The 14,229-nt window shown below is 37.7% G+C and overlaps 1 protein-coding gene across 1 annotated transcript; it reads right to left on the reverse strand.

Annotated features, from left to right (window-relative positions):
* Positions 1–6,968: 6,968 nt before the first annotated feature.
* Positions 6,969–7,706, reverse strand: LOC125341909 (ADP-ribosylation factor 4-like). Its single transcript, XM_048334039.1, has one exon. The coding sequence runs from the start codon at positions 7,567–7,569 to the stop codon at positions 7,027–7,029; it is 543 nt and encodes a 180-aa protein (XP_048189996.1). The 5' UTR covers positions 7,570–7,706; the 3' UTR covers positions 6,969–7,026.
* Positions 7,707–14,229: the final 6,523 nt, after the last annotated feature.

Consider the following 14,229-nt stretch of genomic DNA (forward strand, 5'->3'; position numbering starts at 1 on the left):
TTTATCTACGAAATGCAGGAAACTTATCAAAATTATCGTCAATATAGTATCTGAAACCACTATAAACTGGGCAGTCTGAAACAGGACATAATATTCCTCACCTAATTTTTTTAATCTATTATTTTGTAGCAGAAAATATAAGTGCCTATTTTGTTTTTGTTCCTGACAGTACCTTGGGAAAGAGAGCACACAAATGCTTCCCCCGCTAAAGCTTACTGCAGGACAATCTTTCTCTACACTTCCACATTGTGTTTGTGTGTCAAGACAGAGTTATTAGCCTTAAAACTCATGTTGTCATGGTGTGGCTAAGGCTCAGCGTGTGTTAAAGATGTCAAAATCATAAAGATGTATGCAGATTACAGAAAGTTGAAATGGCCTGGCACACCTTTAGTTATTCCTGTCCTACAGCTTAGTTACCACCAGAACCTCTCTAGGCACAGAGAGAGAGCCAATTTTTCCTGACTGTATCTCATCCAAATAAACGATCAGGATATTATCTGATAAGTTCATTGGGGGTATGAGGGACAAGGTTACAAACAGTACAAGAAACGTATCCAATGCCTAACGTATGAAACTGTAACCTCTCTGTACACCAGTTTGATAATAAAAATTTGAAAAAAAAAACAACAAGATGTCAACAACATGTGGTGTTCCTGATAAATTACAATAAGTTTACTAAAAGGAGTAGTTTTGTAAGAAGAAACCCTCAGAAAAAAAATTTAGATATTAGCTTCAGGTTGATAAATACTCTAGGCAGGGGGAAAAAAACAACACTTTTAAAACCTCATATTTACAGTAGTTAGGGAGCTTGCTGTCCAGACAGTATTTCCCTAGCCTCCTCATGTGGTTTTTTTTTTAAATATAGAAAATATAAGCACAATAAAATAGAATGTCAAATGATCATTTTCTTCAAAGGGGATGAATTTACACATAATTAGCTATTGAACTTGTATTAACTGGCTTCCTATCGTTCTTACTCTGATTATCTTGCCTATTATCCCAAATCCTAATCCTGATGTCACTAACATCACTCAGAAGTGGACAATGGGCATTTAAAGCAGTAACCAGGCACACTGCCCACTGTCTGCAATAAAGCTGAACAATGAAATCCAGACTTCCTTGCCTGAAGGTTATCCACCATGGTCAGCCATGGCAACCAAGGTAGAATTTAGTGATTTCTTTCTCTTTAAAATATACCACTCTTCAAAGAGTTTCTGTACATAAAGTGGGACATATAAATGAATTTGCTGTCTCCTGAACAGAGGTCAGCAGGGAACAAAAAAGGACATCATGGCCATTGAAGATGTCTGGGGTAAGAAAGACTGGAGGAAATGTAACCTTATTCATTTAAATCCTAACTTAGTATGTATTCAGCCGAAACTTGATTTCAAGGAGAAAGGTAATCTGTAATTAAAAACGCTGCAAATCCCAGTTGTTTAGAACAGAATTATGAGCTCTCTAAACCCCACTAGTGATCTGCCTTCATCTGTCACTACACAGAGGGAAACACTAGAAATCCTACCTAGAATTCTATAAAGGCGGTAGTCTTCTACTCTGCTCCCACACTCTGACCCAATCTCCCTAAATTATACCACTCTATTCATCTCCCAGATGGGAGACATCTGGCTTTCCATAAGAGGTCACTAGATTTGGACTTGGACAAGAGAAGAAGTTAACTGGAGTCACATGGTTTCTCTCCATGCTTCATTCCAATTCTAACAATCATAAAATGGCTGCTTCTTTTTTTTTTCTTTCCACTTGCATTTGGCCAAAAGATAATTATTTTCCCCAACATACTTTCAAACTAGATGAAATGTGTAATTAAAATTTTCACTTTATACTTTAGATTCACTAAGCTGTGCATTTTAAAAAGATGTCTTCAAAAGGCCATCAAATGCTTTATGCCATAAAATTAAATCCAAGGTTCCTGATTCTAAGACCAAATCTATTCAAGATGTAAGAATACCTGATAAGCTAGGATGCTACTCTGCCCTAAACTGAGCAGGATGCAAAATACATCTGCCTGGAGTCTATAGAGAACCTAAAGGCCTTAAAATGTCACAAGCTATTAAAAAAAACTTGGGTAGAAAAGAAAACTGTTTACACCAAACAAATGTTAGTACTTTGTTCACAGTGACGGTTTCTGTGAGATAAGACCCTGAATGAAAGCAGAGCAAGCCAAGGTTACTGCCCACATAATAAAATGCCAGACTGGAGAAAGAGCCATTAGGGAACTTCATTTGAACTTTGATTCTATAAATCCATCCCTGAAATCAACAACCACATTAAAAAGTGGAAAACAATTCCCCAAAACTGAAAAAAGAAGTGAAGGCAGGGAAAATGTCAAGTCTTAAGGCCCCAGGATCCTTCCTATCTCTCCCAGCTCTGGTGACTTGTGCCACTTTGAGGTTCTTGTCTCTCCTGTATAGCCTCAGGCTCCCATCAGCCACATAATGGGAATTTTCCACCACACCTATGGCCTGTACCTTTCATTCCATTTTTCCCCCTATCACTTGCTTGGTCAGAATCCACAGCTGACAGGGACATTTGAAAAGTAATGGGGTAAAAAACTACCCATCTGATTGTGGTTCATAATGAAAAATGTCTAACATCAAGGTGGTATAACACAATGAAAGGTCTGCACATTGAAAATATTAACGAGCATTCATTTCTAAATCAATTAAGAGTTTCTCCTAAAGATTTTTTTTGCATTAAAGAATATTAACTAATGTAGAAAGGTTATCTGAAGTATTATCATTTCTTTATTGGAGAAATACATTAACAAAGTATCATATTGGAACAACACAAGAAGGAAAAAGTTAAATCCATCACACAAAGCATTCCTACCATTGCCAACTGAAAATACATAAAATCTTGTTTTTTAACCATTGCCTCTTGGATAGGTAGTTAACTTACCCCGGTCTCAGTATTTCCTCTGTGAAAAGGGGGATTTAACATTTCAGATTACCCATGCCTATTATGTGTGTGTTTACAAATATAAAATAAAAACAGGAGGCTAACTTCTTCCTGTTCCAAATAAGAGGCTTGCCTCCCCTCCTTTTCTTCCGAGCATTTAATTAAGAAAGTTGTAATTGCAATTAAATTTCTTTTCTTTTAAATGAAGATACGGTTTAAGAAAATTGAAAGAGGACGTTGTCAGTTTTCTAACCATGGAATGTCTTTCTCAGGACTTTGAAACTATCCCACTGACACATAGACATAAATAGTTGGCATGCCTGAATTTTAGTTTCTGTAGGAAAGATGGAGCCTGACATCTGAGGATGTCTTGCCTAACTACAAAATCACTTTCTATCAAAAACTGATGAGAAGTTAGTATTTTTCCCTGGATAAAGCCAACTGGCCAAACCACATGGCCCAGGTGAACCATGAGGAACAAACAACTGCAACTGCCCAGTTCTCTTAACAGCTATTGTGTCTTGAAACACGTCTGCAATGGAATATTGGTCTGATTGGTTGGATGAAAGTATGAGATACTTTTCTATTTTGGTAGTATTCTAGTGGATTGCCTGTCTTATGCACCATATTCTGGGCTAGTGCTTGTTTAATAGTCCAAGTGTTTAAGCCTTTTATGAAGAGAATTCTGGGTTGAGAAAACATTCTGTTTTAAAATATATTCCCTCTATGCATGGAAAGAGCCGTAGACAAGCCTGACAGGCTCCCTATGGCTATGGCCTGTTTAAGCTCCCACCAAAAGCGGAAAAGTCACACACACGAGCACCTGAATTGACCATTGTGGCTTTTCTGACTCTTCTGAACAATTAACTCAAATAAATATTAGATATATATCAAATACTCAATAATACCTACTCACAGATAGACATGCTATTTTAAGGGCACTCCTCCTAAATTTACTGGCTTTCTTCTCTTTGGCCTGAATTAAACAACTATCCAGTATTATAGCTCTCCATTCATATTTTCATGTATGTTCTTAATGGAGGCAATAAACTAAATCATAAAACACTGACTCAGCTTTTGGTTTATGCCTTGTTTTGTGCTACTAACCTAAACACCCACGATGAAGTAATTTATAAAGAAAAATAACAAGACAGAGTAAAGTTAGTTGGAAATTCCCAAACAAACCAAACAAAACCCAAGGAGAAAAAATTCTAAAAAATGATTATATATAACTGGTTAATAAGTGTAATTTTCTTTAAATACACTCTTCCTAACACTTGTATCTTCTTCTCCATAGAAGATTCTAAATTTAAAATATTTCTACAAAGTTCAGATGTAAAGTACAGGGGAAGGAAATAGGAGACAAGTCTCACTTCAGCCTTGTCTCTGAAAGTATCACACATAGCCAGTCCTGAATAAAAACAAAAATGAATCTGCTGATACTGAAGAAATTTGGTTGCCAAACTTAGAATGGATAAAATATGTAAAAGGACATCAATGAATAAAATTATGATCTTTGTAGGGGAAATAGATAATACTATGCCTTTTTTTGCCAATGCCAAGACTAGCCCTCCTCTACTTGCACTAGGCCTCCAGACTGGCTTTTTGCTGGTTAGTTGGACATGGTGTCTTGCACATTTTTCTGCCTGGACGGGCTTTGAATTGAGGTCTATAACCCAGCCTCTTGGGTAACTATGATTATCTGTATGAGCCATCAGTGCCCAGCTGTCTTTGTTTTTGAAGTTTTGAAAAGCTAGAATCTATGAAATTGTATCCTCTTTTCAAAAATAAAATTTCAACTTGAGGCCAAATTTTCCCACAAATGGAGTCATTTCTGAGCCATTTTGAGTGCAAGAGTCTTTACTATCTTGGAAGAGTTCTGATAGGTAAATAATAATGCTCTGTGACAGATTAGGTATGTTAAAATTTGTTTTGTTTTCTGTTTTAATAGTCATTTTGAATTATAACTACAACTTGCCTTTGAAGTAAGTCACCTGGGCATAAATTAACCCTACTTAAATAAAACAAAAATCTGAGCTCCTCTATAAGGGTAGTGATAATTATTCTGTATATATTTACCACTGTAAAGCTGACTTTTTTGTTGTTGCTTGCCAGTTCTGGGGCTTGGGACTCAGGGCTTGGGCATTGCCCCTGGCTTCTTTTTGCTCAAGGCTAGCACTCTACCTCTTGAGCCACAGCGCTACTTCCTGCTTTTTCTGTGTATGTGCTGCTAAGAAATTGAACCCAGGGATTCATGCATGCTAGGCAAGTACTCTGCCATTAAGCCACATTCCAAGCCCCTGAAGCTAAGTATTTTATAACAACATGCCCAAGGAAGATCAGGATAGAGTAGCAGCTCTTCCACAGGGGAGAAGAAACGAATACAACTCAAATTAGTCTCCTGTGAACCCAATCATCTGCTGTGTTTCTGTCTGGTATTTTTCAAAAGTCTGCATGCTTATTAGTAAAGAAAAAACATATTCTGTTATGCTCCAGACTGTGTTTGTAATAATTTCATTCCTTATTTATTCATTGGATTTCTAGGACTGCATCCATTCCTGAAACTTTGAGATGTGATTGTGTGTGCGCACACACACACAGTGCACTAACAGAATATTTAAAACAGTAAGTAACTGCAATAGTTTCCATAAGAAAACCAACAGAATGAAAAAGAACCTTCCATTCTCTTTCTATCTGGGCAAGCTTTGCAGAAAATAGGATCTTCAGTTCAACCGTGACACTATGGCCATGGCACTGGGAGTATATCACTGCAAAGAAAGGGAGGTCATTTCTGGGAGACACAAGGCTACATTCAGGGATCCCTTCTTCTGGAAAATCTGTCTAAATCACAATGACAACTAAACATTAGGACTTGGGGACTTAGCAAAGGTATGCTTGCAGGAACATCTTTGGGAATCCTTGGGTTTTATTTTTATTTCAATAGTTTATTCACATGCTAATTCTAACGCACTGATCATTTTGAAATAGGGTCTTGGTGCCTGCCCCGTAACCAGCCCAGACCATGATTTGCTTATTTTAGGCTTCTTATTGTAGCTGTGACAACAGAACAGGTACACACTTCCGTGCCCCGCTTCTTACCAGCTTTCCTGCTGGCTTAGGACAGCTTTTGTTCCAATCCTAGCCTCCTCAAGACAGATGAGGTGACTCTCATGTATCAGGGATGACAGGGGCCACTACACTGAGCCTTGGTATCAAAGGCTCTATAAACCTTTCTGCCTGAGCTGGTCTTGAACTGTGACCCTCCCATTTCCAGTCCCTCAAGTAGCCAGGATTATAGATGTGAGCTGGACATCCAGCTCATACTTAATGTTTTAAATAGAGACGATACCACAAAATATCAACAAAGAGAAAAGTCCAGTAAAAAAAAAAAAAAACAGGCAAAGTTGTCAAGACTCCTTGCCCAGTGAGTCACACAGGACTCAATTTCTCCAGTACTGTATTATGCCAGCCAATGTGAAATGTTGTCTACCAGAGAAGAGCACTGGAGGTGGAGTACCCAAGCTTTCTTTCTTTTTTTTTTTTAATTGATGACTGGTCTCATAGTCACCTTAGTCTCTACCCCAAATTCTATATTGAATTTTCACCCATCAAGTATGAGGCTTTTCACTCATTTTATGAAGAATACTCTTTCCCCATTATGAAAGTAACTCAGACTTACACACCAAGTGAAGGATAACTCAACATTAAAAAAAAAGTGCAAGAATGGAAATATCAGAAAATGAGAAAACAATTGTATGAAAATGCAGCAATAGTTTTGGAAAGATTCTGTAGCAAATAAGCTGGATCTAACTTAGGACTACTTTTTACCTGCAATCAATCACGGGCAAGCTCGGGGCTGTAAGGTGAAGAACAGGCTTTCTTGCCACTCAGTATAAACATGTGAATGGTAGACTCAATGTTAACAGGGTGCAGAGTCACCGCAGGCACAGTGCCTACCTAGGCCTGCTCTGTCATCTGTGGGACTTGGAGGTAGAGTCAAGGAACTGAGGATCATAATGCTTGTGCAGCCTACTGTGTTATTATTTTTTTTTTGTAACAAGCCTAGACCATTTATATCAAACATGTCCTTGGTTAGGTATCCAGTTTCATTTAACGTTTCGAAAGCTCGTTTGACAGCCAGTCAAGTCCCTCATACAGACCAGTTCCTTGGGTAGCACAAGTGGCTTGGACATACCATGTTCTGTTACGAAGAGACTGAAGACCTAACTTATCTGTCATTTCACTGATGGCCATAGTATTTGGCAAATCCTGTTTGTTCGCAAAAAGCAGCAGGACTGCATCTTGCAGCTTGTCTTCCAGAAGCATTTTCTGCAACACATCTGCTCCTTCCTGAATTCTTTCACGATCATTGCTGTCTACCACAAAAATAAGACCCTGGGTATTCTGGAAGTAATGCCTCCAGAGAGGCCTAATTTTATCTTGACCACCAACATCCCATACTGTGAAACAAATGTTCTTATATTCTACTGTTTCCACATTAAAACCAATGGTAGGAATGGTGGTGACTATCTCTCCTAACTTCAGTTTATACAGAATGGTCGTCTTGCCAGCAGCATCCAATCCAACCATCAGAATGTGCATCTGCTTCTTGCCGAAGAGGCGGGAGAAGAGAGAGGAGATGGTGAGGCCCATGGCGGTGGTGGCACTTGCGATGGGCACAAGGAGGGGTCCGGGCGGCCGAAGGCCTTCTCCTTTTACGCTCGCGATAAAATGAGCAGAAGGGAAGAGAAAGAGCTGAGGAAGAAAGCAAACGGCTGGACCGCTCGCTAGCGCCGCGACAAGAACGAAGCTCCCGGACTGAAGTTAGCCGGGCAAGGACCTGCTCGGCGACTAGCCTACTGTGTTATGAACAATCAAGTCCTTTGTCTGACCCAGAAAATTTATGTCTCCTGACTGCAATGGGCTGACCAATTATCTTGCAAGTCCCAGATTTTTGAGTTCTTGACAATATCCACAAAACCTAGAAAGTGATATACAGGGGAAAGAGCAAAGTAAGTTTGTCTATGGTGGTGCATTGTAACAGATATCTTATTCTTCATAATAGTAACTAGAGAAAAGACTTTTAGGTGTATTATCATACAACTGAAAAGGTAACTAGTATTATTTAAAATACTATAAATCTTTAAAATCATTAATAAGTTATGAAATATAGGCAAATAACACATGTAAGAAGCCAAGGGGAAGGACAAATAAAAGGGGGGAAAGGAGAAAAACTGGAAAGGATCAAAATTACCCTGGATATTGTATATACATGTATTGGAACTAGGGAAGGGAAAGGGAATATCAAAATTGAGAGACAAAGGATAAGAAGACAAACCAATGCAACAGCAATACTTACAAAACTATATGGTGTAAATCAACTGTATAACTCATGGGGGGAGGAGGGAGGGGAAGGGAGAAGGTGAGGGGGATGAGGGAGGAGGTAACAAGTTGGATAAGAAATGTATGCACTGCCTTACGCATGAAACTGTAATCCCTCTGTACAGCACTTTGACAATAAAGGAATAAAAAAGAAAGAAAACCTAAAAAACAATAGCATTAACTATTAGTCTACTATACTATATAAATTGCCTCCTTTCATTTCTATTCTGTTGCTGGACACATTCTTTAAAGATCTCTCATATTCATCATCACAGATACATGTCCTGTGCTCTCTTGTAAAAATAATTTCGGTGTGACTATGGGCACATGTATTCAAAAACATTTTTACAAGCACCAAGCATATCAAATAAAAAATGTTTTCTTAAGAAATGAATTAACAGCAAAGTATCAGTGTAATTCTGTGAAAATACCTACAAATTTAAAACATTCTGATTGCATTAAAATGCAAAGTGTTATTCATCAGAGCAACATTTAAAACAAAATTATCCACAAAGACTAAACAAAAGAAGTGAAAGCATTTCTGAAAAACAAATTTTAATTACTAGAAAGAGCTTTAAAAAAGTATCTTTTATAACCTATGTGAGAATTACATTAAAGATAATTTGACATAAAGATTTATGTACAAAGGTATTTATTCAGAGATACATACACTAATGTAAAAGATTTATTTTCATAGTTATAATACTTGTCTGAGAAACATGAAAAAAGAGCTAAAAAACTAATATTGTTAGACAATAGACTATTAGACAATCATTTAATGTTTTTGAATTATAATTTATAACATTAGAATGTCACCATGTACTATTAATGAGAAAAGATTTTTAAAACTATATAAGACATGCTTTCTAATTTTTAAGAAAATTTGATGTGCAGGAAACAGTCACTAAAAAGTTAGCGATGCTCATTGTTGAATATCAACTTTAGAATGTCATTCATATCTTCAGTCATTTAGGGCTTTACAAACTTTTCTCATGAAATCTAGGAATGCACTTGTCTTTTTTGGTGGGTCATGGGGCTTGAATTCAGGACTAGGGTGCTGTCCCTGAGCTTTTTTGCTCAAGGCTAGTGCTTTCTTACTTTAAGCCACAGCTCCACTTCTGATTTCTGGTGGTTAAGTGGAAGTAAAAGTCTCACAGACTTTACTATCTGGGCTGGCGGGCTGGCTCTGAACCCTGATCCTCAGATCTCAGTCTCCTGAATAGCTAGCATTACAGGTGTAAACCTCCAGCACCTGGCTTTGGAAACACATTTTATCATCTTAATTATACATGCAAATATAATGTTTATTTATGAAATTATAAATATATAAAATAAAGACCTGAATTTTTAATAAAAATCTGTAACATTATAGTCATAAAATATCCTTTAAACTTAGTGTGGTTTCTGTTTTGTCTAGCATATTTAAAAATATATTATAGAACATCTTTAAAATATTATTGACATGATCTTTTTAAATCCCAAACTGCAAGTGGAATTTGTATTTTTATATATAACCTGTGACTCTAAGAATAAAATCGTGTTGGAGTTTTGTGACTCATCATAAGGGGAGATGAGAAAAGGCCATAAGTTTCATTGCCCAGAACAATATGCAATAGACAATGATCATATCATGCTGTGAATCTAGTGAGTGCAGTTTGAAATAAATTACAGAATTTTCCTTCTGTGCAGGGCAATTTTTTCTCAAGCCTGGCTGTTATTGATGTTCCTATCATTCCTATTTTCTGTTCACTTAATGGCAAATTACCAGGTTGTCTGAAGGCAGTAAGAAACTAACTTCTTGGTTGATTTATTTTATTAATTAAATTTTGTTGACAAGGTGTTGTGCAAAGGGGGTACAGTTACATAATAAGGCAGTGAGTACATTTCTTGTGATATCTTACACCCTCATTTTTCTTTCCCTTCCCTATATCAGGTAGGCATATATACAATATCCAGTATACCAAAGTCATATACAGTAACCACATAGGGTACACCACAGGAAATTTACCTAGAACTTTAAATGTAACGTCAACAATAGAATCCTCCTGTGTCCTTCTCTTGGAGTTGTTTTTGCTTATCCTCATGTTAGATGATCATGTATACATAGCTGTTGAGCTATTGTGATCCACTGACAGGTATATTCTAGACCTTTTTAGGTTTAATAGTTGTTTGGTTTTAGATACATAATGTAAGGTCGCTGACCCAAACCTGTGGAAATACCATTTGAAAAGAAGTTGGTTGTTTTGCAGACCTGGTATCTACTGTCCTCCCCCGACCCTAACAGTTATATATCAAGGAGGCCATGCCCCTTTGTTCTCTGTGTTCTAGGCTTGTCTCACTCAACATTATTTGTTCAAGTTCTGACCATTCCCCTGCAAATATCTTGGTTGATTCTTCTTAAGGCAATTACTGCTTTTTTTTTTTAAGTCACAGTTCTTGGAAAAATAACCAGAAAAGAGTGCCATTTTGTCTTTCTGAAGTAATATTTGTGTTACTGTTCTCATGTCCTCAAATCAAAACAATGCCCTCATCTTCCCACACACCATCACCATATTAAGAGTATCTCTTCAGCTTCCATAAATCAGTGAGTACCAGTTAGAGTGAGAATACCAGTGAAGAACAAAAACATTATGCCCTTAACCTATTGTGAAGGAGAAGGACATCAAATCATAGTGTGATAACTCAGCCTTCTCTAACTCTGTAGCTCCTTCTTTGTACTGGATCCTGCTTCAGTTTAAAATTATCATCACAAGTGTGATGGGCCCGGTTCTTCTTTTTGACAAGCCATATCCCCTCAAAGAGACTTGAGATATAAGAACTAAGGTGAGCTCTGCCCAAAGGTGGTTGACCAGGGACAGAACTGTGTCGTTGTTCATGTGGTGCCTTAAACAGAAGTCCCCCAGACTAAATACAGAATTCTTTAGCTAAATTCTTAAATATATGTGGTATCAGGTTTTTTTTTAATCCCACAGACATAAAAGACTCTCATTCTCTATATGTCTCTTCCTGAATTTTTTGCCTACTACTTTTCCCCCTTTGAATTCTTTTAACACTCCACAGCTTAAGATGTAAGAAGAAAAGCAAAGGACAATTTAAAAAAGAATAATATCTTTTGACAAGTTCTTAGTACCTTTTTTTTTTTTTTTTTGTGGGGCTTGAACTCTGGGCCTGGGCACTGTCCCTGAGCTCTTCAGCTCAAGGCTAGCACACTAACACTTGAGCCACAGTACCACTTCCAGTTTTCTGGTGATTATCTGGAGATAAAAGTCTCACAGAGGCTTGGAATATGGCCTAGTAGTAGAGTGCTTGCTTTGTATACATGAAGCCCTGGGTTCCATTCCTCAGCACCACATATATAGAAAAGTCCAGAAGTGGTGCTGTGGCTCCAGTGGCAGAGTGCTAGCCTTGAGCAAAAAGAAGCCAGTGACAGTGCAGAGGCCCTGAGTTCAAGCTCCGTGACTGGCGTCTCACAGGCTTTCCTGCCCATGCTGGCTTTGTACTGCAATTCTCAGATCTCAGCCTCCCGAGTATAGAGCTAGGATTACAGGCATGAGTCACCAACACCCAGCTTATTACTTTTGAAATATTCATTCTTGTGTAGTGGAGATAACAACAACAACAAAAAAGCCAGCATCAGTTATGTTCTCCATCCTTTACCCTACCCTACTGATGGCCCTTTAGCTCTCTGGCTTCCACATGGCTTTGCAAACGATTGATACTAACAGGAAATGAAGGGTAGAAGAAAGGAAAGACCAGGCAAAGCACACATGCAAACACACACACAGAACACACACTCACACACATGCATGAGTATGTGCATACATGCTACTGCTGAATGGAAGTTTTGCTGTATTTTCTTTCCAACTCTTTTCTCCCAAATTCCTCTCTCCACCTTCTCATAAATGCTACCTCCCATTGTCCTTTCAAGTCTAACAGTAGCAATATTTCATCATGCTTTCCCCTAATTCTACCAATCCTGAGATTAGAGTGGGAAAAATTCTCAAGATTCAAGTCATCAGCAATCTGAGTACCAGGATAAGAACTTGATTTTGACAAGATCTGATTAACTAAAGAAGTACTTTTATATTTCTAACAAACAACAAAGTCAACAAACGGATTGAAGAGACAAGTAAATTCTGAAAGAAAACAAACAGATGGAACTGGTAACCGGGTCAGACATTTTTGGGAACTGAAATTGAGTAATCTGTAGTTCATGACTCACTTATTCCTTTAAATCTCAATGTAGCCTCAAGCATTCCTTTATTTCATAATTTCATACATTTTCCTAAAGCTTCAACCATTCCCTCCAAGCAAAGTAAAGTAAAAGTCTTTCTCTATTCTGGTCATTACTTCCTCTGAAATGCACTAATATATCACCTTTAATCAGGTGTGTACACAATTGTAAACTACAATATTTTTCTATGCTCAACTATGAATTGATTTGCAGCAGAAAATGTACTATTTATTTTACACTTCAAAGCACTTAGTTTAAATAATTTCTGAATTGGATTCAATTCCTTTGATTTTTTGGGCATACTATTGAATTCCCGGGAAAAGTTAATTTTAAGACTAAATAAGACTACCAAAAAAAAAAAATCTAAAACCTGTACAATATATGCCCCTCTACATCTTGGTACCAAATTTCAGCTTTATTTCTTAGAAAATATTTAAAATGAGAGCAAATTCACTAACAATATCTAACTTTGAGGAGTTAACCAAGTCAATTCCATTAGGAATTTATCATGTGTGTACAGTCCAAATTAAGGGAATTTGGTAACAATACATTTTTCTCTCCATGACTAAATTATGTTATTCTGAAAAAACATGTAGAATTTTATTAGCAAAATGAAGTCACTTGTGCCAGCATTATTGGCACATACATGAAGTAGTGACTGAATAAGAAATGTTTTGCAAGACTGTTTTCTGTTTTACAAATACACCCACCCTTCTGGCTAGGGATGAACAATTTGGACCTAAGTTTCTCCTCAAAAACTTTCAGGATCCTTCAGCTTGATCAATCTTTCATTATTGAGGACATCTGGATGAAAGTATGTCCTTTGAGTTAGCTCTTCATACTCTTTAATAACCATCACAGTCAAGTACTGCATTATAATTTCTAGTATAACTTTTCGTTTTACATTCCTCTATATAAACAGCAGTGTCTGTTTTGTATTTTCCCTGAGAGTCGCCATTTCCATGCTCATCTTATTTGTAACCAGATGCAGTGGACCTCAGTATGTGGTCTTTCTGGAGCCCACTCACAAATTCACAAACACTGAGGCTTTGCTAACAGCGACTCTCCAGAAACCCAAATTTCCCTGTGGGCAGAGCAGCAGAATCTCAGTTTTGGTTGCACAAAAAAGATACTTTGGGGAGCCTTTAATACTCTTTTGGAACTGGGCTTCGCTTGATCCCTTGTTTAATTGAAATGGACACCAATCATATGATTTTCACAGGCAACAGAGCTGGGAGCCATGGACCCTTGCCCTCTTACAACCATCAGTGGCCTTATCAGGTCAGGAAGGGCTCAACCATCGGCCTAGCCATCCTCTTCTTGTGAAAATGCGATCACTCACACCACGGTATGTGCAAAAATTTTAAGTTATAGAAGCTTTTGTGTTATTGATGGGTAATGGGGACCATTACAAAGCAGTAGTAAGTTATTCAGAAAAAAAATCAAGCAAAGTAGTCACGACATTAAAAAAATAGGGGGCTGGGAATATGGCCTAGTGGCAAGAATGCTTGCCTCATATACATGAAACCCTGGGTTTGATTCCCCAACACCACATATATACAAAACGGTCAGAAGTTGTGCTGTGGCTCAAGTGGCAGAGTGCTAGCCTTGAGCAAAGAGAAGCCAGGGACAGTGCTCAGGCCCCGAGTCCAAGGCCCAGGACTGGCAAAAAAAAAAAAAAAAAAGTTTAAAAAAAT

The sequence above is a fragment of the Perognathus longimembris genome, chromosome 25 (genome assembly GCF_023159225.1).
Source record: "Perognathus longimembris pacificus isolate PPM17 chromosome 25, ASM2315922v1, whole genome shotgun sequence".
In the NCBI taxonomy this organism is placed as follows: domain Eukaryota; kingdom Metazoa; phylum Chordata; class Mammalia; order Rodentia; family Heteromyidae; genus Perognathus; species Perognathus longimembris.

What these genes read in the sequence shown, in the direction of transcription:
- LOC125341909 (XM_048334039.1), bottom strand. Translation starts at nt 7,569, where the DNA reads ATGGGCCTCACCATCTCCTCTCTCTTCTCCCGCCTCTTCGGCAAGAAG.